Genomic DNA, 27,224 nt, shown 5'->3' with positions numbered 1-27,224 from the left:
TGTATTTTTAGTAGAGACGGGGTTTCACCATGTTGCCCAGGATGGTCTCGATCTCTTGACCTCGTGATCCACCCACCTTGGCCTCCCAAAGTGCTGGGATTACAGGCTTGAGCCAGTGCGCCCGGCTATTTTTTTTTTTTTTTTTTTAAGACGGGGTTTCACCCCTGTTGGTCAGGCTGGTCTTGAACTCCCGACCTCAGGTGATCCGCCCACCTTGGCCTCCAAAGTGCTTGGATTACAGTCGTGAGCCACCAGGCCCAGCTGGGAAATATTCATTTTAAACTGACCTTGTGATCCACCCCCCTCGGCCTCCCAAAGTGCTGGGATTACAGGTGTGAGCCACCACGCCCGGCCCAGAGTCTCTTAATAGCAGAATTAAGGAGAAGGAATAACTGATGAGCTTGAAGACAGGATTTTTGAAAATACTTCAGAGAAAACGAATAAAAAAGAATTAAACACACCTACAAGACCTAGAAAATAGTCTCAAAAGGGAAATCTAAGAGTTATTGGCCTTAAAGAGGAAGAAGAGAAAAAATAGGGGTAGAAATTTCATTCAAAGGGTAATAGTGAGAATTTCCCAAACCTAGAGCAAGAAATCAATATCTAAGTACCAGAAGGTTATAGACACCAAGCAGATTTACCTCGAAGATGACTATCTCAAGGCATTTAATAATCAAACTCCCAAAAATCAAGGATTAAGAAAGGAACCTAAAAGCAGCAAGAAACTAACTGCATACAGTGGAGCTCCAATATGTCTGGCAGCAGACTTTTCAGCAGAAGTCTCAAAGGCCAGGAAAGGGGCATGGCATATTTAAAGTGAAGGAAAAAAATATTTAAACTAGAATATTCAGCAAAAATATCCATCAAACATGAAGAAGAATATAGACTTTTTCAGACAAAGAAAAGCTGAAGGACTTTATCAACACCAGAACTGTCCTGCAAGCAATGCTAAAGAGAGTACTTCAATCAGAAAGGATATGAATGAGCAATAGGAAATCATCTGAAAGTCCAAAATATGCTTGCAATAGTGAGTACACAGAAAAAACACAGAGTATGATAACACTGTAACTGTGGTATGCAAACGACTCATATCTTAAGCAGAAAGACAAAAAGATGAACCAATTAAAAATAGTACGATGCCGGGGCGGTGGCTCACGCCTGTAATCCCAGCACTTTGGGAGGCCGAGGTGGGCGGATCACCTGAGGTCAGGACTTTCAGAACAGTCTGCCCAAGATGGCAAAATCCCATCTCAACTAAAAATACAAAAAATCGGCCAGGCTTGGTAACAGGTGTCTGTAATCCCAGCTATTCAGGAGGCTGAGGCAGGAGAATCGCTTGATCCCAGGAGGCGGAGGTTGCAGTGAGCCAAGATCATGCCACTGCACTCCAGACTGGGTGAGAAAAGCAAAACTCTGTCTCAAAAAAAAAAAAAAAAAAAAAACACTACCAAAACTTTTAAAGACATAGACTGTACAGTAAGATATAAACAGACAAAAAAAAAGTTAAAAAGCAGGGGGACAAAGTTAAGGTGTGGAGTTTGTATTACTTTTCTATTTGCTTGTTGGTTTATGCCAGCAGTATTAAGTTTTATCAGCTTAAAATAATGGGTTAACAATAATGGGCTAGTATCTGCAAACCTCATGGTAACCTCAAATATATAACATACAAATATAAAACATACACAAAAAAACAAAGCAGGAAATTAAATCAAACCACCAGAGAAAATCACCTTCACTAAAAGGAAGACAGGAAGAAATGAAAGGAGAGAAGAGAAGATCACAAAACAAATAACAAAATGGCAGAAGTCCTCAATAATAATTGAACGTAATTAGACTAAATTCTTCAGTCAAAAGACATACACTGGCTAAATGGATTGAAAAAAATAGACCCAATGATCTGTTGCCTACAAGAAATATACTTCACCTATAAAGACAAATATGACTGAAAAATAGGGATGGAAAAAGATAACACATGCAGACTGAAGTCAAAAATATAACAGGAGTAACTATATTTATATCAGACAAAATAGATTTCAAGACAAAAACTGTAAGAAGAGACAAAGAAGGTTACTACATACTGATAAGGGGTCAATTCAGCAAGAGGATATAACAATTTTAAGTATTTATGTACCCAACACTGGAACACCCAGATATACAAAGGAAATATTATTAAAGCTAAAGACAGAGAGAGAAAGGCCCCCAATATAGCAATACCTGGAGACATCAACACTTAACTTTCAGCATCTGACAGATCATCCAGACAGAAAATCAACATCAGACTTAATCTGCACTAGACCAAATGGATCTAATAGATATTTACAGAACATTTCATCCAACAACTGAAGAATACACATTCTTTTCCTCAGCACATGGATCATTAGCAACGAAAGACCATATGGTAGGCCACAAAACAAGTTTCAAAATACTAAAAAAACTGAATTAATATCAAGTATCTTCTCTGACCACAATAGAAAACTACATAGCAATAACAAGGGAGAATTTGTGAAACTATACTAACACATGGAAATTAAACAATATGCTCCTGAATGACCAGTGAATCAATGAAGACACTAAGAAACAAACTGAAAAATTTATTAAAACAAATGATAACAGAAACACAACAGCAAAATCTATGGGATACAGCAAAAGCAGTACTAAGAGGAAGTTTTTAGCTGTACATATATCAAAAAAGTAGAAAAAGTTCAAATATAAAATCTAACAATACATCTTAAAGAATTAGAAAATCAAGATCAAACCAAACCCAAAGTTAGTGGAAAAAAAGAAATAGTAAAGATTAGAACAGAAATCAATTAAAATGAAAACAATACAAGAGATTAATGAAACAAAATGTTTCTTTTAAAGATAAATGAAACTGACACACCTTTAACCAGACTAAGAAAAAAAGAGAAGACCCAAATAAATAAAACCAGAAATTAGAAAAAAGACATTGTGGAAATAAAGTTGCCCAGGTGCCATGGCAAGAGACTGAAGGCACAATCTTTCCCAGTATAATAAATAGCTGATTATTTAGATATAGTATTGACACCGAATATACTTACTGATTAGTTATAGCAATGATACAAATTCGACTTAGATACAATCACATAATCAATTATATACTCAATCTTATTAGATTATGATTCTCTATTATTAATCTTTGCTTTAGTATTACAGTGTAGGAACATTTTTAGCCTTACAGTATGGAAATAATAGTGTGAAATATAATTCGGAACTGAAGAAATATAATTTCTTAGTGTCTTCATTGATTCACTGGTCATTCAGGAGCATATTGTTTAATTTCCATGTGAGAAATTAATTTCACATTGTGAGAAGTGATCAGGAGGCGAGAGTAAATGCCTTGCAGTAGCGCCAGCGCCTGGGAAGGCACCCATTACTTAGCACGCAGGCCTTGCAGTGAGGCCAGAGCCTGGGGAGGCGCCAGTTGCTTAGCAGGCCATAAGAGGGAGTTTCCCTTTCACTGGGGAGTTCAGAGAACACTCTGCTCCATCCGACTCTCAAGGAAGGTCTGACACCAGCCAGGTGGGCCTGCAGACATCCAGGGCTTTAAACACCTCTCCGTGGTGCTGTGCTCCAATGGTCACCATCCTTGTCCACTTTCATGTCCCACTTTCCCACCTGATGCTCCTTTGTAAATTCTTAGAAGAATAGAGAAATCCTAGAAGCCTTTCCTCTCTCTAGTAAGTGCATAGAAAGATACTGACATATGTGCCTCCCCTCCTTATAGCGGCTAGCTGAGAGGGAAGGGCCCTTTGTACTGTACCCACGTGGCCCCCTGTACTTTGCTCACGTGACCCCCTAAACTGTACCCATGTGGTATTATAAAAATGTAATTTGCTTGACCCCTACCAATCATGTTAGATGAGTCACTCTCCTGACCCTGCCCCTCTGCCTTGTATACAATAAATATCAGTGTGTCCAGGCATTCGGGACCACTTCTGGACTCCGTGACTAGGTAGCAGTGGTCCCTCAGTCCCAGCTGAATTCTCTTATCTGTGTCCTTGTGTCTTTCTTTCCTACTATCTATCCTCTCTGCACGCAAAAGAATTCCAGCGGGGCTGGACCCTGCAAGACATCACAATTAATACTACAGAATTTCAAAGGATCATTAGAGGCTACTATGAGCAACTATACATCAATAAATTGGAAAACCTAGAAGAAATGAATAAATTCCTAGACATAAAACCTACCAAGATTGAACCATGAAGAAATCCAAAACCTGAACAAACCAGTAACAAGTAATGGGATCAAAGTCAAAATAAAGTCTCCTAGAAAAGAAAAGCCAAGGAAAACCTGATTGCTTCACTGCTGAATGTTCCCATTTAAAAAAGAATGAATACCAATCCTATGCAAACCATTCCAAAACCAGAGGAGGGGGGAATACTTTCAAACTCATTCTAAAAAGACAGAATTACCTTGATACCAAAACCAAAGACACATCAAAAAAAGAGAACTACAAGCCAATATCCCCGATGAACAATGATGCAAAAATCCTCAACAAAATACTAACAAAAATGAATTTAACAATACATTAAAAGTATCATTTATCATGACCAACTGAGATTTATCCCAGGGATGCAAGGATGGTTCAACATATTCAAATCAATCAGTGTGGTACATCATATCAACAAAATGAAGGACAAAAACCATATAATTATTTCAATTGATGCTGAAAAGCATCTGATAAAATTTAATATCCCTTCAAGAGAAGAAAAAAACAACCTGCACATAGAAGGAACATACCTCCACAATAAAAGCCATATATGATAGACCCACCAGACAGTATCATACTGAATGGGCAAAAACTGAAACCCTTTCCTCCAGGATCTGGAACATGACAAGGATGCCCACTTTCACCACTGTTATTCACCATAGTACTCGAAGTTCTAGCTAGGGCAATCAGACAAAAGAATAAAAGGCATCCAAACTGGAAAGGAAAAAGTCAAATAATCCTTGTTTGCAGAAAACATGATCTTATATTTGGAAAAACTTGAAGACTCCAACAAAAAACTATAGAACCAATAAACAAATTCAAGGATACAAAATTAACATACAAACATCAGTGGCATGTCTATATGCCAACATAGAACAATCTGAAAAAGAAATCAAGGAACTAATCCCATTTACAATAGCTACAAATAAAATTAAATATCTACAAATTAACTTAACCAAAGTGAAAAATCTCTACAATGAAAACTATAAAACACTGATGAAACAAATTGAAGAGGACAAAAAAAAAAAAAATGGAAAGATATTCCATGTTCCCCGATCAGAATAATATCGTTAAAATTTCCGTACTACTCAAAATAATCTATACTTTGTAGAGATTCAATGCGATACCTATAAAATGCCAATGATGTTCTTCACAGCAATAGAAAAAAAAAAAAGCTCTCCTAAAATTTATGTGTAACCACAAAAGACACAGAATAGCCAAAGCTATCTTGAGCAATAAGAGCAAAGCTGGATGAATCACATTACCTGAATTTCAAATTATACTGCAGAGCTTTAGTCATTAAAATAGAATGGCAATGGCATATAAACAAATATAGACCAATGGAATGGGATGGAGAATCCAGAAACAAATCCATATGTCTACGGTGAATTCATTTTCGATAAAGGTACCAAGAACATGTATTGGGGAAAGGACAGCCTCTTTAAAAAATGGCGCTGGAAAAACTGGATATCCACATGCAGAAGAATAAAACTAGACCCTATCTCTCACCATATATAAAAATCAAATCAAAATGGATTAATGACTTAAATCGAAGACCTCAAACTATGAAACTACTACAAGAAAACATGGGGGAAACTCTCTAGGACATTGAAGTGGGCAAAGATTTACGGAGTAACATCCCACAAGCACAGGCCTCCAAAGCAAAAATGGGCAAATGGAATCATATCAAGTTAAAAACTTCTGTACAGCAATGAAACAATCAACAAAATGAAGAGGCAACTAACAGAATGGGAGAAAATATTTGTACACTATTCATGTGACAAGGGATTAATAACCAGAAGGTAAAAGGGGCTCAACCAACTCTGTAGGAAAAAAAATCTAATAATCCTATTAAAAATGGGCAAAAGATCTAAACAGACATTTCTCAAAAGAAGACATACAAATGGCATACAGGCATATGAAAAGGTTCTGAACATCAATGATCATCAGGGGAATGCAAATCAAAACCACAATGGGTTATCATCTCACTCTGGTTAAAATGGCTCTTATCCAACAGGCAATAAAAGCTGCTGACAAGAATGTGAAAAAAGGGGAATCTTGTACACTGTTGTTGGGAATGTAATGTAAATTAGTACACTATGAAGAATAGTTTGGAGATTCCTCAAAAAACTAACTAAAAATAGAGCTACCATACTATCCAGCAATCCAACTGCTGGATATATACCCAAAAGAAAGGAAATCAGTATATTGAGGAGATATCTGCATTCCTACATTTATTGCAGCACTAGTCACCCTAGTCAAAATTTGGAAGCAACCTAATCGTCAACAGATGAATGGATAAAGAAAATATGGTACATATACACGATGGAGTATTATTTAGCCATAAAAAAGAATAATATCCTGTCCTTGGCAAGAACAGAAATGGAACTGGAGGTCACTATGTTAAGTGAAATAAAATAGGCACAGAAAGATAAACTTCGTATGCTCTTATTTGTTGAACTAAAAATGAAAACAATTGACCTCATGGAGATAGAGAGTAGACAGATGTTACCAGAGGCTGGGAGGGGTGGTGGGACAGTGGTGGGGGGTATAAGGATGGTTAATGGATACAGAATGAGTAAGATCTAGTATTTAATAGCGTAACAGGGTACCTAAAGTCACTAACTCTACATTTAAAAATAACTAAAAGTATATCATTGGATTGTTTGTAACACAAGGGACAAATGGCTGAAGTAATGGATATCCCATTTTACGTGATGTGATTATTATACATTGTAAGCCTATATCAAAACATCTCATGGGATATATTTTCCCATTAAAAAATATATGTCATATATGCCATAAATATATGTGTATATATATTTATATAAATATATGTGTATTTATATTCAGTATAATTTTAAAACATTTTAAATAATTGTTGTCATTGTCATAACACTGCTTTAATATACTGGTTTCATATAATTTATTCAAATTGGAAGTCGAATAAAGAACCAAACTTCTCATTACTGCACATGCATAGAAAAATGTAATCTGCTTTACTAAAATTCCCTTTACAATATGACAAAGAATAAAAGTGGGATATGCCATTATGGTAACACCCTCTTCAGTCCTCAAATAGCCAGGAAAGCGAAACATAGCATGGTCTCTGAAAAACAGCTGGGACCAAGGCCCAGAACTCAGGGGAAGGAGCTGAGCACATGCTCCAGAGTCTACTCACTTCCAGACACTCAGGCAGGAGAAAACCTTCAGATATCATCTAGTCCAACTATCTCACCTACAGCTGGGGAAACTGAGGGCAAAGGCAGACGTGGCTTACAAGTCCACCTAAGTTATTGACCAGGAATAAACTTACCAGAAGCAACAAACTGGTGGCAGAGGTGGGGTGGGCTATGGCTTTTATACTTAAGGTAGTGACAAATGGCAGCTGACCACAGAAGACAAGGCAGACAAACAAAAAGTGTATTACAGAATAACGATGAAAGAGCTTATTAAACACAAAAATTAAAGAGCTTATCACATGAATCTGAGTCCCTCTAAAAAAGTCTCAATCAATTTGTTATTCTCCATTAAAAAAAAAAAAAGTGCGTGATGTATCTTAGAATGGTTTCCATCAAGCATGCTTAAGATCTGATAGAGATGGGATTCAAAGGGGTCGGCTCCAGGTATCCGGAAGGTTAATTCTGTGGGATGCCTTCCTGCCCGGCACAGGCTTGTTTTTTCAAGGACCAAGTTTGGTTTTGTTATGTGCACACATTTCATAAACAATAAAGCTAATATTCTGATCTTTGAGGCCTAAAATAACTTGTAGATGACAACTTATCTAAATGACCTGAAATAAAAGTGACTGTAACTAAGCCCTCAGAACGAACAGTCCTTAAGCATCACAAATCACCGCACCCTAGGCCACACGTGTATCAACAACGCCTTATCAATCCCCATGATGTTATCGGAGTCCAAAGACAGGCAAACCAGGTGGATAAGAATTTATTACTCCAGCATGAAGTCACAAGAATGTTAGCTTTACTGATCTCCATGCCAGGAGCAGAAGTCTTTCCTCCTCACCCCTGTCCTCCCCTCCCCTCCCCTCCCCTGTAGCTTACTCTTTCCTCCTAGCAGCCTAACAAGGGCACGGTGATTCTGTGCTAAGACTCTTCTTTGGTTTCTAGTCCTTTTATTTGTTCTTTATCATGCTTCTGGTGGCACCACTCCCCGGGGCATCCCTTCCCCCATCACCTCTACAAGTAATAGGACTCCTAAGTCCAAGTGATCTCATCCCTGTGTGCAGACACCTCCAGGTGCGCAGGCCTGGTTATGCACATGTGCCTGCTCAGTACAGTTTCTATCCCACGATTCACCCACTAGGGATCCTCCCTAGGGACTGGGATTCGGATTCATGCCTCTACCTTTATATTCTGTACTATCATTTTAATGACTTTTACATGATTTACAGGAAAGAACAGGAGCTTTGGAGCCAGGAAATCCTGGGTTGAATCCCAGTTCCAGCATCCAACTTGAACTCTGTGTCTGGGAACAAGTTATTTCTCCTTCCTGAGCCTCGGTGCCATCAAGTATAAAAGGAGAGGCAGTGCAGAGTTAAGGAGGGGCTGCAAATAAAGTGCCTGGCACATAGTAGGTGCTCTGTGGATGCCCCTTTCCTTCCCCTCCCCTACTCCCTCTTCTTCCACTTAGAACTGTTGGCTCTGGCTTCTTTCTCTCCAGAATGTTTCCTCCCATCTCTTCTCGCTGACCCTCGTCATACGCTTTCTTTCGGCAAGAGCTTCTACACCTGAATCATGAAGAGTGTTTAAAAACCTACATCGGGAAATGTGATTATAGAGCATTGCCAAACTGTGCTTCTTGAAATAGAAATAACAAGACTGCAAAATGCAGCTAAGCTAGAGAGGGCTGCGTGAGACTGAGGGAGCAGAGAAGAGGCTCTGGATCCCCCAGCTTCCCTTTTCCCTTTCCCCAGTGCCACCAGATTTAGCAAATGAAAATGTAGGACATGTAGTTACATCTTCATTTCAGATAAATATCAAATACTTTTCTAGTGTGTCCCAACAATTGTAGGTGAGAAGGAAAATGGGACTCTAGCAAAGATCAGCTGTAGAGAAAGGAAAATAAAGATCATGACCACCAGAGATGGAGGCAGCTGTCCCTTCTACCTGCTGCTACCATAGAAAACTTCAAGTTCTCTGGGCAAAAGGGAACCCCTGGCGGAGTCAGAGCTTCGTGTGGTTGTGGAGTTCTAGAAAGTGCCATCAGGCAGTAAACACACGGCCATAGTCCTTCAGCTCTAGTAAGCATGGGCTGTGACTGGAGAGGGGCTTGGGACTTGAAGTCGGCAGCTGCCCAGGCAACCTCAATGTCTGTACAAAATCCACCCAGGTAATGCTATGTGAGTCTTATCGTATTTTTTTTTTTTTTTTTGAGACGGAGTTTCGCTCTTGTTACCCAGGCTGGAGTGCAATGGCGCGATATCGGCTCACCGCAACCTCTGCCTCCTGGGTTCAGGCAATTCTCCTGCCTCAGCCTCCTGAGTAGCTGGGATTACAAGCACGCGCCACCATGCCCAGCTAATTTTTTGTATTTTTAGTAGAGACGGGGTTTCACCATGTTGCCCAGGATGGTCTCGATCTCTTGACCTCGTGATCCACCCGCCTCGGCCTCCCAAAGTGCTAGGATTACAGGCGTGAGCCACCGCGCCCCGCCCTTATCGTATTTTTTATTCGTTAATTTTTAAGCTTAATTTTGTGGGATGAGCACATATTTAATATTCCATATAATCTTTCAAATGTTTATAAAGATAAAATAAGCCAGTCATACTTAAAAATAAGTGAATTTTCTCTTAATTTATTTGGACTTGAATTGTTGCCTTAAAAGAATGAAGGGCAATAGAATTACACAGGAAAATGTACCCATTACTGTACAGACTGAAATATCATCCCTGCTGAATTACTGCAATGACTTCTCAACTAGACTCCTGGCTGCCACCCATCCAGGCTCTTCTCAACTCAGGAGCCAGAATGATCCTTCTAAAAAAATATGTCAGATCACGCCGCTTCCCTGCCCAGAATCCTCCACTGGCTCTCAATGAGCCTTTCCATCTAGCCTCTCCAGTGGCCTTAGATGTCCTGTGGGACTTGGTGCCCGACTCCTTTCAGCCTCTCCAACTCTGCCCTCCTGCCCTCCCCTTGCCCACTGGGCCCAGGCCGCCCTGAGCACAAGCCACTGCCCACAACATCCTGCCCAGATGTCCCTGTGCCTTCCCTCTCCTCCTGTAGGGCTTTGCCCTCATGCCAGCTTCTCCATGACACCTTCTCTGGCCACACTTTCTAAATCCATAGCCCCCATTCCTAGCATGCCCTAGACCCTCTCCCCACCACTGATTCCCGTCAACCTACTACACACTGCTCTCCTCACTAGAATGCAGGGCAGGCATTTTGACATTTTGTTCTCTGCAGCCTCTCCAGAATGTAGAACAGTACATGGCACATGGGAGTCACTTAATACAATTATTTTTTGAATGTTGAATAAACGTGAGAATAATGATGAGCTATCCTGTGGTAAAATGTATTTACCGAAAGCCAAACCATGAGTAAATGTGGGGTTTTCTTCAAGACTTCAAAGACTAAAAACAGCTCTTGTTTTAGAGCTTTTTTTTTTTTTAATAAGCCTCTCACTTGCTTTCTTTTTTTCATCAGAAAACTATAACGAGCCTGAGGGGGGTCATGACTTTCCGGCTTCTAAAATTAATATTCCAAAAACGCAGGACAGAGCGTTTTCACCGATGGCATTTTATAAATCATGCGACTGAAGGAAGTACCTATATGCCTGAAGTAACATCCTTTGAAAGTGCTTCCCAAGCCTCCCTGCCTCAGGCCCAGAACAGTCAAGCAATTTCAGACTAAAGAATGTGCTTCTCACGACGTTTCAGCACAAGCGCATTCAAGACACGTTTATCGATTGGCAGAGATCGAATCTGTCGCCCTTTCAACAAAGGTCCAACTGAATGACCTTTAAATGTGAGATGTGTCAAAATCCAAAATGCCAAACAGAAGCCTCCTTACCTCTCTGCAGAGTCTCTGATGAGCTGCTGCAAGTCCACCTCCTGCTTCCTCAGGGTTCCAAACGAAGACTGGCTCTCTACACGGCTGCTGCCCCCCACGTTCAGCTTGACCTTCCCCAGTGCGGTATCCAGGGTTCCGCTCACATGGTTTGCAAACTTCCTCTCATATTTTACAAAGTCCGACTCCACAACCACTGGAATGGAGGAGACAAGCAAAGGAAGCTGATGATAAGGCCACCTCGATGTCTTAGGTCATTTAGCTTTCCAAGCCTGTGCAGAGAACCCTGGGAAGCAGCAGGCCGGCACTCAGATGGAAAGCTGGCAGCCACGGTGTGTGTTTAAGGAAACAAGGCAGCACGTGTGTGTGTGGACTGCGGGCACGCTGTGGACCAGGGGCCAGGGCTCCATCAGATGCTTTTCTCTTTCATTGGTTTTCAATTCCAATACTATAGAAAGGTGCACAGAAAGGCCTAATGAATAAAGTGAGCACCTGTTTAACCACTATCTAGGTGGATCAATAGTCCATTTTAAGTGTGGACTTTTCCAGGGTGAAGACTGAAAAGGAACTAGACAAGGATGACACTACACAGAGAGAGAACAGCGGCCCCTATCCTGGACGGAGAGGACGGCCTTCCTCGGCCACCTAGGCCTGTCTGGGGGCATCTTACCTTTCCACCCACCAGTCTTGGGAAACAATCCCCTGGCCCTTATTACCATCTCCAACCAAATTACTCCCTTCTCATATTTATGAATCTATCTCTGACCTCTACCCAGTCATTCAATTCCTTATCATGCAATTTCTTATCTCTGATTTCCTGATAAAGTCAGGGGACATGCCCTTTTTTTTTTTTTTTTTTTTTTTTTTTTTAAAAAAAAGATGGAGTCTCACTCTGTCTCAAGGTTAGAGTGCAGTGGCACATACCCAGCTCACTGCAACGTCCACCTCCCAGTTCAAGCGATTCTGCTGCCTCAGCTTCCGGAGTAGCTGGGACTACAGGTATGCGCCACCACGCCCAGCTAATTTTTGTATTTTTAGTAGAGACAGGGTTTCACAATGTTAACCAGGATGGTCTCAATCTCTTGACCTTGTGATCTGCCCACCTCAGCCTCCCAAAGTGCTGGGATTACAGCCGTGAGCCACCGCGCCCGGCCAACACATCCTTTGTGAAATGATAAATGTCTGATTTCATATCTGAGCTGCTAGCCTTCCCACATCTCCAGGTTTCTACTTTAATCCAACCAAAAACCAAAACCAAAAACCACCCTAAACATAGTCTCTCTCTGTGTGGTAGCTCACATCTGTAATCCCAGCAATTTAGGAGGCTTAGGCAGGAGGATCCTTTGAGGTCAGAAGTTCGAGGCCGACCTGGACAACACCAGCTACCCTGGAGGCTGAGGTGAGGGGATCACCTGAACCTACGAGTACAAAGTTACAAGTGAGCAATGATCATGCCACTGCACCTTAGCCGGGGTGACAAAGCAACAAATCTTATCTCTAAGAAAATTTAAAAAATAATAAAAAATAATAATTTTAAATAGTCTTTATCATCACTATTTGGTAAGGAGACATTAAGACTCCACTAGAAACTTCACACTTGGCCTTTTCCATTGTCCTGTCCCAAGGCTCTCCTGGGCTCCTGGCTGCACTTCACAAGGGATTCAAAGCCACCTGCAGTCTGAAAGGCTTCTTTCCATCCACTCACTGCCCCAACGCCCATACTTCACCTACACTTCTGCCACTGCAATCAAGAAAACCCACTCCTCAACCAGGGTTAATCAGAGGTGATCACCATCCAGTGACCTTTGAAATTTATAAAATAGAGAATCATCTACCATACAACCACCCCTGAAATAAGAATGATATAAAATGTCCTCTATTCAGGGCTTTTGTTAATATCTCATGGAAAACACACATTTTGGGAAATGCTTTGGGAAGAAAGGCAGAGCCAGATATAAAGAGGTTAGGATTATATCCCTACTCTGGTATTACTAATTGGGAGAACTTGGGTAATTGCCATTTCCCTGAACCTCAGGCTTTCATGTGCAGTCTGGAGATAATTAATGGTGCCTACCTGATGGGTTCTGCTGCAAGTTTGTGTATGTAAAGCATGTAAGGCAGAGCCTCACACACAGCAAAGGCTCAACCTTTTCACGTGTTTAGGCCAGAGAAATATCACTTTCTGATAAACAGGACAGTCCTAGGTCCTACAAAGTACAGTAAAGACAGAAATTCTATCTTCAGGACACAGGTCTGGTCTTAGGCTTATTACCACTCCTGGAAACTCTGTCCCCAACACTGGACTCCACAGCAGGAAGGAACAGTCAAGATTTGTCTGTGTGTTCTGAAAACCCACTCTAGACACTCCTCCAAAGATGTCATTTGTGCACACTGCTGCATCAAGGCATCAACTGCTGCTGCTGGAAGGGAAGAAATGAGGGACCAACAGGCCACCACTTAGACTACCAACACCCAATCACCACCCCACACCCTCACAGCCCTGGGCAACACTCGTGCCAGTGAGGTTGCCAGTGGGAAAAAACAAAGTTGAAGCATCCTGACTCTGCCCAGGAGACAAAACAGAAGACACTTCTTATCACCACCCTAACACCAACAGGACACAGAATCCAGGATGAGCTCTGACCCCAGATGAGGAGCATGCTCAGGGATTCCTCCCCGACAGTGACAGCCACTGGCCTCACCAAAGCAGCACAAGTCTCTGTGATCTTTCAGGACACCACAAAAGAGGCATTTCACATCACAGAACAGAAAAAGTCCAATTACTCAGGAGTTCCTGGTCTATTTTGTCATTTTTTTCCTCTTGTTCCTTTTCATATTTAGTTATTTCACCATTCGATAGAAGTTCTACCAGAAAACACACAAATTCCTGAAGGGGAGGGTGATGAAAAATTAACATCAATTCATTTGCCTATTGCGTGGCAGCTCTGACGAGCTGACTGCAGACAGCACTGGCTGGAATCCTTTCCTGGAACAAAGCTTGAAGATTATCTGTAACTCAAATTATCTCCTCTACCTCTTTTCCCCTATATAAGAGATGCAGTCACAAAATTAGAGAATTCTAGAGCTGAAAGAAGATTCAGACATCATTTTGTCCAATAATTAAGAGTTGATGATATTTTCATATATCACCACGTTCCAAAAAGTAATGCGGCAATGAGTAAGTACCAAGTCTTCAAAAAGTTCCCATCCCCTGGTCCAGTAATTCTCTAAGAATTTATGCTAAAGCAGTTGCCTAAAAAACAACAAAAATAAAATTAAAATGCTCACTGCAGCCTTATTATTATTTTGGAGACAGGGGCTCAGTCTGTTGCCCAGGCTGGAATGAAGTGGCACAATCATGGCTCACTTCAGCCTCAACCTCCTGGTTCAGGGGATTCTTCCACCTCTCGAGTAGCTGGGACTGCAGGTGCATGCCATTGTGCCCAGCTAATTTTTCTATTTTTTTGTAGAGATGGGCGTTTTCCATGTTTCCCAGGCTAGTCTCGAACTCCTGGGGTCAAGCAATCCGCCCACCTTGGCCTCCCAAAGTGCTGGAATTACAGGCATTAGCCACTGTACCCAGTCTCAATGTTAGGTATTAAGCACTAAATTGTAATGGTTAAGCAAATTAGGGTACATATACTCAAAGGAATATTATGTGTTTGTTAAAAATTGTATTTAAAAATATTTAAACCTATGGAGGAAAACAATGTTAAGTAAAAAATAAATAAGGAGTATGTAAAAATTATATACAGCATTTTTTTTTTTGAGATGGAATCTCATTGTATCACCCAGGCTGGAGTGTGGTGGTGTGATCTCAGCTCGCTACAACCTCGGCCACCCAGGTTCAAGTGATTCTCCTGCCTCAGTCTCCCCAGTAGCTGGGATTACAGGCGCCTGTCACCACACCAAGCTACTTTTTGTATTATTAGTAGAAATGGGGTTTTACCATGTTGGCCAGGCTGGTCTTGAACTCCTGACCTCGTGATAGACCCAACTCGGCCTCCCAAAGAGCTGGGATTACAAACGTGAGCCACTGCACCCGGCCTACAGTATATTTTTAATTTCGTTATTAAAAATTAGATGCAGAGAAATAAAAGGCTACAAACCAAGTGTTAATGGGAATTAACACACGATGGTAGAATTTTTCATTTTTAAAATTTCTTCTTCATCCCTCTCTGTATTTTACACTGTACTGTAACAATACACTGACCCCATTTTTGACGTCTGACTGCTGTCAGCTTCTGAGGCCCCATCCTCCATACAAGGTGTTAAGAGCTTCCAGGTGCTCTGTCCATGGTGTCAATGAAACCTCAAACCACATCAGCCCATTCCCCATGCAGGGACCAGTGCCCATCTGCACTCACTAATCACAATAAAAGCTGAGCCCATCCTCATCCCCTTCTCTGTAGCCATTTTTGGACCAGCTTTAGAGCCTCTCCTGCTTTCCCCAGAAAGCATCATTATGTGAATACTAAAAATTTTCACACCTTCTTAATGGGTATGTGGCATCATCAGTTCAACACCAAACCACATTTGGGGTGGGTGATCCACCCCACTTCTGCTGAGTGGCCACAAAATGTACAGTAAGCATGTCTTACTTTTATACTAAAACCACTATTACAAAACCTGGGGATGGTGGGTGATACCTGTAATCCCAGCATTTTGGGAGGCCAAGGTGGGAGGATTGCTTGAGCCCAGGAGTTGGAGGCCAGCCTGGGCAACACAGCAAAACTCCCAATTAGAAATGAAACAATTAGCTGGGTGTGGAGGCACACACAATGTGTGTCATGTCAGGCCTGCAGAATTTTGGTCATTTTAAGAAAGGGTATGTTTTTAAGATGACAGACAAATGAGAATTCATTATTAACTATCTAGACTCAAGGCAATACATGCATAAAAGAAGAATCATCGCTGGGCGCGGTGGCTTACGCCTGTAATCCCATCACTTTGGGAGGCTGAGGCGGGCGGATCACAAGGTCAAGAGATTGAGACCATCCTGGACAATAGGGTGAAACGCCGTCTCTACTAAAAATACAAAAATTAGCTGAGTGTGATGGTGCATGCCTATAGTCCCAGCTACTTGGGAGGCTGAGGCAGGAGAATCACCTAAAAACCAGGAGGCAGAGGTTACAGTGAGCTGAGATCAAGTAATCCTAGCACTTTGGGAGACCAAATTGGGTGAATCACTTGAGGTCAGGAGTTTGAGACCAGGCTGGCCAACATGGTGAAACCCTGTCTTCACTAAAAACACAAAAATTAGCTGGGTGTGGTGGTGGGTACTTGTAATCCCAGCTGCTCAGGAGGCTGAGGCAGGAGAACCACTCGAACCCAGGAGGCGGAGGTTGCAGTGAACTAAGATTATGCCATTGCACTCCAGCCTGGACAACAGAGACTCCGTGTCAAAAAAAAAAAAAAAAAAAATCATCATCTGTTCTGGGACTAACTATAGAATATATCCAAGGAAACATACCTGGACTTGGAAATTGGTCTTCTTTGAGTACATCGCCAAGGGTGATGGATAAAAACTGGTACTTGGGTCTCTGCCAGCACCAGAATCTCTTCTTTTTTGTCACCAGACTTAGAAGCTGTAACTTATCAGAGTCATTCAAATTTGATACTGCAATCAGGTCACCATCAGCATCAACTTCTCTAAGAAAATTCTTTGTTGCTTTGGCAAACATTTTGAAAGCTCCAGATTACCTGCAAAAGTAAAGTTATCCTAAAAATCAAGTGAGAAGTTACTATTTTGTGGCTTTTTTCCCTAAATTATTGTATTTCTCCCTATTCACAACAGCTCACATGAAACAGTATCTTCTTCTTAGAAGACCCTCTAGTTTGACTTTAGCTGACAATAAAGAACTCAAATTGATATTGAAAGAACATACATGTACCAGTCAGGATATGCTAGGGTATGATTCTAAAACAAACGATCCCTAAGTCTTAGTGGTTTATAACAATAATGGCTTATTTTTTGCTCATAATACATGCTCAATACAGGGGTACAAGAGAGTTTTGTTTATTAGGGTTATTCAGGGATCCAGACTGAAGGGAAAGCCAGCATCCTGAACATTATCAATCATTATCCAACAGGAAAGAGTTCTGGAAGGTTTCGCACCAGCAACTAAATGATCTGGCCCAAAAGTGACACAAGGCAGGTCCCTTACAACTTGTCGGAACTAGTCACATGGCCTCAGCCAACAATAAGGGCCAGAAAATACAATTTGATCAAGAATCTGCAAGGTAGGCTGGGAATGGTGGGTGATACCTATAATTCCAGCATTTTGGGAGGCTGAGGTGGGAGGACTGCTTGACCCCAGGAGTTGGAGACCAGCCTGGGCAACATAGCAAAACTGCAAATTAAAAATTAAAAAAATAGCTGGGTGTGTTGGCACATACCTGTAGTCCCAGCTACTCAGGAGGCTAAGGTGGGAGCATTGTTTGAGCCCAGGAGTTCAAAACTGCAGTGAGCCACGATCATGTCCGTGCACTCTAGCCTGGGTGACAGTGCAAGATCCTGTCTTAAAAAGGCAGAGAGCTGGGAATATTTGTTGAACAACAGCATACTGACTACTGCAATAGATAGCTTACTTATGACTACTTCTTTGAAAGGTCAAAGGTGCTTTTTCTCTACACTGTGTGATTTCTCATATTCAGAAATAAAAAGTAACTAGCTATGGCTTTTTAACCCAGAAAATAAAGGCACTGTCATATGTTAGCAGGAGGGGAAAAGAAGAGACACACTGGAAGATATAAAAAGGAAAATACTAAATTCAGTGGAAGCAGTAGAGTATTTAATAAATGCTGTTGGAACAATGGGCTAACCATCTGGAAAGAAAAAAATTGAATTCCTCTTTCATACCATATACAAAGCAGATTCTCAATGAAATCAAGAGGTTTATTTGAGGAAAAATGAAACTGAAAGTACTAGAAAAAATAGAGAAATATTTGTACATCACAGGATGGGAAGGGCCTTTAGAAAGACAAAGGGCAAACTGAGAAAATAACTGCAATATTTATGACAGGGAACAAAATTCTTTATATTTTTAAAACTTTTATAAATCAAGTTTTCAATACTGTTCTCCAAGAGAAACACAGACAACAGTTCTAAACCATTCACAATACAAACTGCACATAGCCCAATATACACATACACTCACATATACAATAAAACATTACCACACAAAAAGAAAGTAACATTTTAAAAAGCTATCCACAGTCAAAATGAAAAGCTCTAATGGACAAGAGCTGTGTTTTATTTTTGCTTACACCCTGGCGCTTGACACAGCTGCAGAGTCACATAGCTCTTTTAGGGTTTAAGAGATGGGAGTAAGGTCAGACTTTAGTTCAATCCACTTTAACATGAGTCTCCTCCAGGGCATGGGAAACCATTTGTCTTATGGATCACAAGTTCTTTTCTAAAGTATCTTTCCTTAGATTATTATGAAGCAGTAGCTACCCGACCCTGTTCTTGTATATCAACACTAGGAATGAACATTGAAGGAAGAAATTCTAAAACATGCAAGGAAGTTCCTTTCCGATAAGGTGACCTGCAAAGCTGCAAAACTAAAGATGCTTAGGCTGTCATCTCTCATCCGTCTGTCACTATGCTGTGCTTAAGAATCTTGCATTCAATGGAATACTCATTTATTTATTTACCAAATAATTAACTGAATCACTAATTTTTCTTGAGTACCAACTATACTAGATACTATGTTTAAGCACTTAGGATACAGAGACAAAAAATAATTTGTCTCCTCAATGAGCTACTGCTTTGGTGGCCAGATGGAGAAATAAACAGCTTAGTTTTACGTTAGCTACTGGCAGAGATTGTTCCAGGGAAAGAACCAAAAAAAAAAGCCATCTAAATCTCATTGGAGAGAGGCATAGGGCCACAGAAGTCCTCCTGGAGGGGCCGACATCCAAGCTACATTTTGTAGGCTAAGTCGAAGCAAGCCTGGTAAAGGAGCACAGTACAATGCTGCAGCTGAGGAGCAGTCATTATGAAAGCACAGAATTTGCAGGAGGTGGTGGAGGGATGGGGAAGACAGTGCCAGGCAAACGGGTTACTGGTGAGCTTGAGGTGGCCCAGGAGACCTTGTGTTGTATTGATCTGCCATCCACCAATTCGATAAACTGGAATGACTGGTCAAGCTCTGAGCTTGACTCTTGCACTGGAATGCAGCATTCCAGAGTGGAGAAGGACCAGGGACAAGGCCAGGGAGGCCCCCGATCTGTGTCCTGCATCTCCTGCAGGGGAACCAGGGAAGTAGGTGCCATTGCATTGGAGAGTGTGAGATCAGAATGGTCCCTTAGAAAAAATCTTCTAGAAGCAAAATAGGAAAGGGACTGCAGGGGAGTAAGATTGGAGGCAGCTAAAAAGTGACAATGTTCTGCAGTAGGTCAGTGGCATGAGGACAGAAAAGACACTGGTGGCCAGGAGCAGTGGCTCACACCTGTAATCCCAGCACTTTGGGAGGTCAAGGTGGGTGGATCACCTGAGGTTGGGAGTTCAAGACCAGCCTGACCAACATGGAGAAACTCTGTCTCTACTAAAAATGTAAAAATTAGCCAGGTGTGGTGGTACCTGCCTGTAATCCCACCTACTCTGGAGGCTGAGGCAGGAGAATCGCTTGAACCTGGGAGGCGGAGGTTGCAGTGAGCCTAGGTAGCACCATTGCACTCCAGCCTTGGGCAACAAGGCTGAAACTCCATCTCAAAAAAAAAAAAAAAAAAAAGACACTGGTTTGGGGAGGGGTGGTGATGAAAGAAAGAAGGCTTCCTGGGGTGTCTTCCAGGTATCTCAGGTGCGGGCTGGGAGATGAGAAGGAAAAGCCAGTTACCAAGAGAGGGAATTTGAAAGGAACAGATTTACTTTGCCCAGCACGGGACTGGGTCTCCCTGACGGCCTGTGAGAGCTCGTCCTGCTAGCCCAGGAGAAGAGCCAGAGAAGGATCTGCTTTAGTTGACCACTGTTGTCAGGATCTACACTGTTATGGCTTCTGTTCTTTTCTGGGGCAAGCTGAAAGAGAGTTCACTCAATTGCCTTCAGATCCAACAGGTTTCTGTAGAAACCAAATCAGGCTTGCCATTAAAAAACAAAATAGAACCCATCTGCTGTGGGTGGGAAAACTTTAGTAAAGACACCAGTCCTCTCCAACAGGGTTTATATGGTAAAAAGAGGAAATTCCTAAATTAACTTTTAATTTTTTTTTCAGCTAACATTAAACAGCTAATTTGCCCTCTTGGCAGGGTAGGGTACTTTAGGGAGAGTGACTGGAGGTGGCTATTATTGCTTTGCAGGTTTTTATTACACTCAGACTTCCCAATCATGAGACTCGGAGAATACTCTCCTAGTGAAGTAAAGTTAGAGGTTTCTTTATTACTATTATGTATGAATTATACTTACATGGCTCAAAAATCTAAATTATGTAAAAGGACACGCTGAGAAGTCCCATTCCTGCCCATGTCCCAGCAACGCTTTCACCCCTCTCCCCTTCAGTCATATTTCCTTCACACTTCTTTATACAGGTGTAATTAAAAGGAGTCTGCACATGACTTACCACCTTGCTTTCTGCCACATACTCCCTCACGCAGAGGTACCACTGTGCACTTGACTTCTCCCATGTTGCTGACCACTTGGGTTATTTCTAAATTTTTGTTATATTAAAGATGTCAGCCAGGCATGGTGGATCATGCCTGTAATCCCAGTACTTTGGGAGGCTGAGGTGGGCAGATCACCTGAGATCAGGACTTAGTGACCAGCCTGGCCAACATGGTGAAACCCGGTCTCTACCAAAAATACAAAAATTAGCGGGGCGTGGTGGCAGGCATCTGTAATCCCAGCCACTTGGGAGGCTGAGGCAGGAGAATCACTTGAACCGGGGAGGCGGAGGTTGCAGTGAGCCACGATCATGCCACTGCACTCCAGCCTGGGAGACAAGAGTAAAACTGTCTCAAAATAAAAAAGAAATGTCCCCAGTGAATACCCCATACAGATGTCCTCTTCATAAACAAGCGTATCTGAAGGGTAGACCCCCAGAAGAGGGACTGCTAGAACAATGGGTAAATGCATCTGTAATTTTAGGAGTTGCTCTTCTGTACTCTGACCAATAATGTACAAAAGTATCCATCTTAGCAACAGTGTATCATTAGACTTTTGGATTTTTGCCAGTTGTGATAGGTGAGAAATAGAATCTCAGCCTAGTTTTAGGTTATTTTAATACAAATAAAATCAAGCATCTTTTATTTTGTTGAAAGATTTTCTGTATTTCTTTAACTGTTATATTCTTTGCTCATTTTCTATTCTTGCTTTTGGCTTTATTTCCAGGAACTTTTGAAATAATAAATCAACAAGAATATAGGCTGGGAATGTAACACAACAGAGTTCTTCATGCAGCATTGGGGGGAATACACTGCCACCATCTTTCTCAAACACCTAAGGTAACTAGTCAGCCAGGAAAGAATAAACAATATGGCCAGGTCCAAATGAATGAAGGATCTAGAACCCAAGCTGCCTGACACAGACAAGTGTGCTCATGTCTCAGCCAAAAGTCAGACTTTGGATTCAAATTTCCATGACACTCCCATTTGGGAGAAGATGAAAATGGCCTTAGGAGACATCATACTCAAATAGCTCACGGCCTAAACACTCACTGCACTTCACAGGTGTTATGTAGATCGCAGGTTCTCACAGATAACCTTAAAAGTATTATTAGCAGCCGGGTGTGGTGGCTTATGCCTGTAATTCCAGCACTTTGGGAGGCCAAGGCAGGCAGATCACCGGAGGTCAGGAGCCCAAGACCAGCCTGGCCAACATGGTGAAACCCCATCCCTACTAAAAATACAAAAATTATCTGGGCATGGTGGTGGGCACCTGTAATCCCAGCTACTTGGGAGGCTGAGGCAGGAGAATCACTTGAACCCGGAAGACAGAGGTTGCAGTGAGCCGAGACCGTGCCACTGCACTCCAACCTGTACAACAAGAGTGAAACTCCAACTCAAAGAAAAATAAAATAAAATAAAAAGTTATATTAGCAAATAGTACTTATTCACTTGTCTGTCTGGCTTCCCAGCTCAAAGCAGATGAGAACTCAGAAAGCGAAAGCGAATACAGTAAGGATATCCTAGCTCAAGTCAGACTCCTGGATAAGAAACCAAGGGGGAAAACACCAAGAAAGACAGACAGTGACACAAAGTTAGCAAAGCACACAGCCAGGTGGAGCCACCGGGAACAAAGAATCTTAAAAATAGTTGCCAACGTAATAACCGCAGGAGAAGATAACTATATTCACTACTGCCTGTGAAGACTGATTCAGAGTCATGGAATTACCCAGTTTTTGAATTAGAAGAGAGACCTCATTCTTTCTCACATTCCATTCAGGATTCTTTTTTTTTTTTTTTTTTTTTGAGACGGAGTTTCACTCATGTTACCCAGGCTGGAGTGCAATGGCGCGATCTCGGCTCACCGCAACCTCCGTCTCCTGGGTCCAGGCAATTCTCCTGCCTCAGCCTCCTGAGTACCTGGGATTACAGGCACGTGCCACCATGCCCAGCTAATTTTTTGTATTTTTAGTAGAGACGGGGTTTCACCATGTTGACCAGGATGGTCTCGATCTCTTGACCCCGTGATCCACCCGCCTTGGCCTCCCAAAGTGCTGGGATTACAGGCTTGAGCCACCACGCCCAGCTCATTCAGGATTCTTAAGAGCAGCTCTGGTTGAATCCTGGGCCTCTGCTGGAACAGTTCTACGAAGAAACCTCAACATCAAAATACTCTAGACAAAGAGAGGGGCAACTGTTGGGTGCCCGAGGCTTACTGCTTTACACACATTTCCTTATTTAATCTTCACAATAACTCCATGAATTAGGCATTGTCCACATTTTATAGATGAGGAAGCTGAAGTTCAAAGATGTTAAGTAAGTTGCCCAAGATCACAAGAAAGAGAGGCATCTGGGAGCTGGCCTGGTACTATTAGCCCCTGGTGTTACTATGAATAATGTCACAGAGCATCAGTATCAGGCAGGTCCACTCCTGTCATGATGAATCAACATGAAAACAAGGCTGCTCTGTAATCATACCTGAAAACAGACAAAGCATGAACATGCTCAAAGCACAAAAATGATCTAATACCATCCCCCTTCCAATCATTAGCAGTCCTAATGAGTGACTGCTGCTTCTTGACCAATCACAGCTATAGCCTCACTCTGGCCTTCTCTCCTTTTTGACGAGATTTATGAGGATACTCAATCACAGAATTTCCCCTGCTTCCTGACCACATCCAATTCAGAGCAAAGCCCTCTTTCCTCAATTCACCTACTACATGCCCAAACCCTCTGTCCGTTCTAACGCCTCTTACTGAGACACCTCAGGGTTCCCCGTGAGGGAGCTCACTGCAAGGAGAAATAAACCAACCCACTGACCTGTCAGTGTGTTCCTGGTAGTCTTTGTCTGGAGGGCTTTGAACACCCCATAGAGAATTACTGCTTAGCCAAGATTCCATCCCAGCTCTGCTCGACTCCAAAGCCTGTGCTCTTGGCCACTCTGCTCTGCTGGCTCCCTGTTCAGCTTTTCTCTGTTCTAATGTGGCCTCACATGATTCATTCTGTAGCATAAGAAAGTGTCCTTGAAAGGGTGAACCTCAGTTATGGTGGAAACAAAAATCATTGCTGTGGAACATCTGTCATCTCCTCCCTATTTGCGGAGATGAAACATGGCTGTACTTGTCTACTTGTCTCATTGTTAACAATTTCAGCACACTTTGAATTAGTTTTAGTTTTCTAGGTAGCAAAGTGCAATTAGGTCTATTAAACTAAAACAGAGGTATCTTTTCATATCTCCTGATGCCTACAGCCCAGTACCTGAGCTCATTTTTAATGAGAAGACAAATTAATATTTCATCGTTTCTAAAATAAAAATCAGTATGTGAACTCAATGATGGTCAGAAGACAGGCATGAGCTTGAAGAGAAGGGAGAGTGAGGCGGCAAAGGCTTTGGGGAAGTGGAGCGGGTAACAGAAGACAGCCTGAGTAAGAATAGAGAAGATGCGGTGTGGTAGCAGGAACCTGTGGCCTCAGCTACGTGTGGACGGGAGGATCTTTTGAGCCCAGGAATTCAAGGCTGCAGTGAGCCAGGACAGCGCCATCGCACTTCAGCCTCCATGACAGAGCCAACCTTCTCTCAACAACAACAACGAAGAGCCTAGCTAAAGGACAGTGGCTGAGGGGCTGGGCCCTTTCTCTCAGATCTACCTGATGGGCTGGGTTCAACTTCTTCCAGCCCCTTTCCTTTAGGAAAAAAGCTTGGTGGTGGTGGATTGTGAAGACAATTTCACTCTTCAGCTTCTTCTCCAACCCCATAGCACTCCTTTCATTCCACTTGGACTTGGCCATCTGTCTGTCCGGCCGCCTGCCTGCCTCTGGAGGACAGCGACTCCAAGGCATCCATCCCTTTCACTACCCCATTCACTATACTGGACAGAGTCGAGTCTGGAGGAGTGGGTGGTGTGTTCAGTCAACAACCGACGCTTTTCTAAGAGGTGCCCTCTCGTCTTTCCTCTCTGGGGTGCAGATGGCAAGCGGGTCTGGAAAGGGTCAGGGGTCCAAAAGAAGAGTAGGCCAAAGGAAGCCACGCGGGCAGCGTCGAGAGCCATCCCAGCGCTTGCCCGGCACTCCAAGGGGGGCTTGGCCTCCTTCCCAAGCTCGGGGCCCTCTAGATACCGGAGCAAGGCGATTAGGGACTCTTTTCCGTCCAGAGACCGAACTCCCTATCTGCTCAAAGGTCCGCTTCCCCGCACACGCGCCCCCGAGCCGGGAGAGCCTCCGCAGCACCCAGAGGAGAAACCAGTCGCAAGACAAAGGATGGACGAGTGGGGAGGGGGTGGCCTGGGAGCGGGTGGGAGAACCGAAGTACCACCTGCGTTTGCAACATCCAGAGAAGGAAGTGGCGGCGGGGAGGGGGTGCTAGTGCGAGTAGGGGCGGGACGCGGTGATGGGAGGGGGACCGGGCCGGGAAAGAGGGAGGCTAGGGGCGCGATGGGACCCGCCATTCCAGCGGCCGGGCAGCCAAAGGATTCGTCTCCCCTAGGAAGGAGGGGAGGGGGGTCCCAAAGCGCCGCGCGGCCTCAGCTGCCCCACGCCCGGGACACCCGAAAAGGAGCCGGAGCGGAGCCCGCTGCCCCCGCCTGCCACGCACTTACCCGCGCGCCTGCCGCTGGGTCCCCGGCAGCCGCGCGCCACGCGCCAGCGGAGTCGGAGGAGCCTGTGCTGGGCCGGCCGGGGGCGGACGCTCGGGCAGGGCGGAGGGAGGACCAGCCTGCCGGGACCTTTGCTCAGTCCCAGTGCCCCAGAGCTGCCGCACTGGCCGCCAGAGGCAGGAGGCGGGAGGAGAGGGGAGAGGGGCGCGGGGCGGGGGCTGCAGCTGCAGTTAACTGCGGGGCCGAGCCAGACCGCCCAGAAGGCCGGGAGAAAGCAGCTTCCCCTCCTCCGTGCGACTCCCTGGGAGTTGGATTGCTGACGACCCAGGGCTCGGCCACAGTCTCCGCGCACTTTTCGGGACTCACCGGGAGATGTCAGGCCTCTCGGGAAGAGTGGGCTACGCCTGCCTTCCGTGGTGGCCTCGTCTCTTGGCTGCGCAGGACCGTGGGGTTTGACAGCGGCGCCTCCTCGTGGGGCCGGACCCGCTACCAACAGCGGGGTGTGGACTGGCACCGCGGCTTCACAGTTCAACCAGGGAAGTCCCAGGCCTGTCCAGCCTGTGGGCGCCCCTAATGCCCGTGCCTGGAGTAGTATCTGAATGGTAGGTGTGACTGTGCCCACACTTAGGCCCGACGCTAATCAGTGGTTCATTCATGTAAACTCCACTCTAAGCTTCTTGAGGGCAAAACCAGGCGCTCTCACACAGTGGGTGCTCACGGAACGCTGAACGAGGGAATCTGAGTAAAGCTTGTGCCCAAGCATTGCTTTCTGATGGACTGACTTAATTAGATCTTTGTGTAACATTAGGACCAGCTCAAACTGATTAACCATTGCTTAAGTTGTTAAGGTGAGGCAGAGCCAAAATCTCCCAGGCACGTGCAAGAGGGAAAGCTTTCTAACTGTGAACCCACGCGCCCCGTGGAAGGCTGCATTGGCATCACCTGGGACTGGTTAGCGATCCCAAAGACGCCTGGCCTGCCCCCAGGTGCAGAAGACAACCGGTTTTGAGCTTTGCCTCCCGTCTCCTTGCCAGCTGACTGGCAATAGAGCTTTTTCTTTTCTCAAAAGCCTGTGCCACAGTATTGCCTTCTGTGTGCCTCGGGTAATGAGTCCATTGCTCAGCAACACTTTCAGTCAGTAGATCATCTTCACTGTGCCATGCTCTCTACTAGGCTGAAAGCAATGAGTAAGAGAAAATGAAATATCTGCCCTGTGAGAGCTCACTCAGAGTATGGAGTTGTGTGGCTGTCTTCAGCACTGGTCAGGGAGGGCGGGTAGAGAAGCCGGGCAGCGCTTTCCTTTGGGCCCCCCTACACTTTAAACATATCTCTAGATTGCAGTTACCTCACTGTAAAGCCTTTCCTGACTATCCTAATTAAAAGTGCCTCCCGCTCTCCCACCCACCCACGGGAACACCTAGTTCCTCCCCTGCTTTATTTTTCTCCTTTGCATTCACCCCCATCTGAAAAGACTGAATGCATCCTACTTATTTCATGTATTATCCTTCTGTCCTGTAAAATGTCAGCAGCATAAGGACAGCTTGTCTGTTTGGTTCCCTATGCCCAGCACCTAGCTTAGGGTTTGACACATGGTAGCTATCCAATAAATAATTGTTGATTTAAGGAATGAATCCCTTTGTTTGTTTCTCCACCTAGATTATGGGGCTATACACACATCCTTGCGGGACCCAGCACAAGACAGGTGCGCAATGAATGGTTGCTGGATGAAGGAGTAGTTAGAAATGGTCCATGGTGGTGGGCCCCTAA

General features: G+C 43.6%; 1 protein-coding gene across 2 annotated transcripts in view; it reads right to left on the bottom strand.

The window, feature by feature from the left end:
- The window catches only part of GSDME (gasdermin E), a 62,165-nt gene extending 35,942 nt beyond the window's left edge, over window positions 1-26,223 (bottom strand). The window contains exons 1-3 of one of the 2 annotated variants that reach the window (XM_032286980.1): window positions 25,824-26,223; window positions 16,736-16,965; window positions 11,266-11,458 (exon numbers count right to left, since the gene is read on the bottom strand). In XM_032286980.1, coding sequence (XP_032142871.1) covers window positions 11,266-11,458; window positions 16,736-16,946 — 404 coding nt within the window. In that variant the 5' untranslated portion in view covers window positions 16,947-16,965; window positions 25,824-26,223. Of the gene's footprint in view, window positions 1-11,265; window positions 11,459-16,735; window positions 16,966-25,460; window positions 25,604-25,823 lie in introns of those variants that run through there. The other variant, XM_032286979.1, reaches the window with a different exon arrangement.
- Window positions 26,224-27,224: the final 1,001 nt, after the last annotated feature.

The sequence above is a fragment of the Sapajus apella genome, unplaced genomic scaffold (genome assembly GCF_009761245.1).
Source record: "Sapajus apella isolate SASKATOON/1434 unplaced genomic scaffold, GSC_monkey_1.0 scaffold19, whole genome shotgun sequence".
Classification (NCBI taxonomy): Eukaryota; Metazoa; Chordata; class Mammalia; order Primates; family Cebidae; genus Sapajus; species Sapajus apella.
The sequence above is the reverse complement of the archived record's forward strand: the minus strand, read 5'-3'. Positions and strand labels throughout refer to the sequence as shown.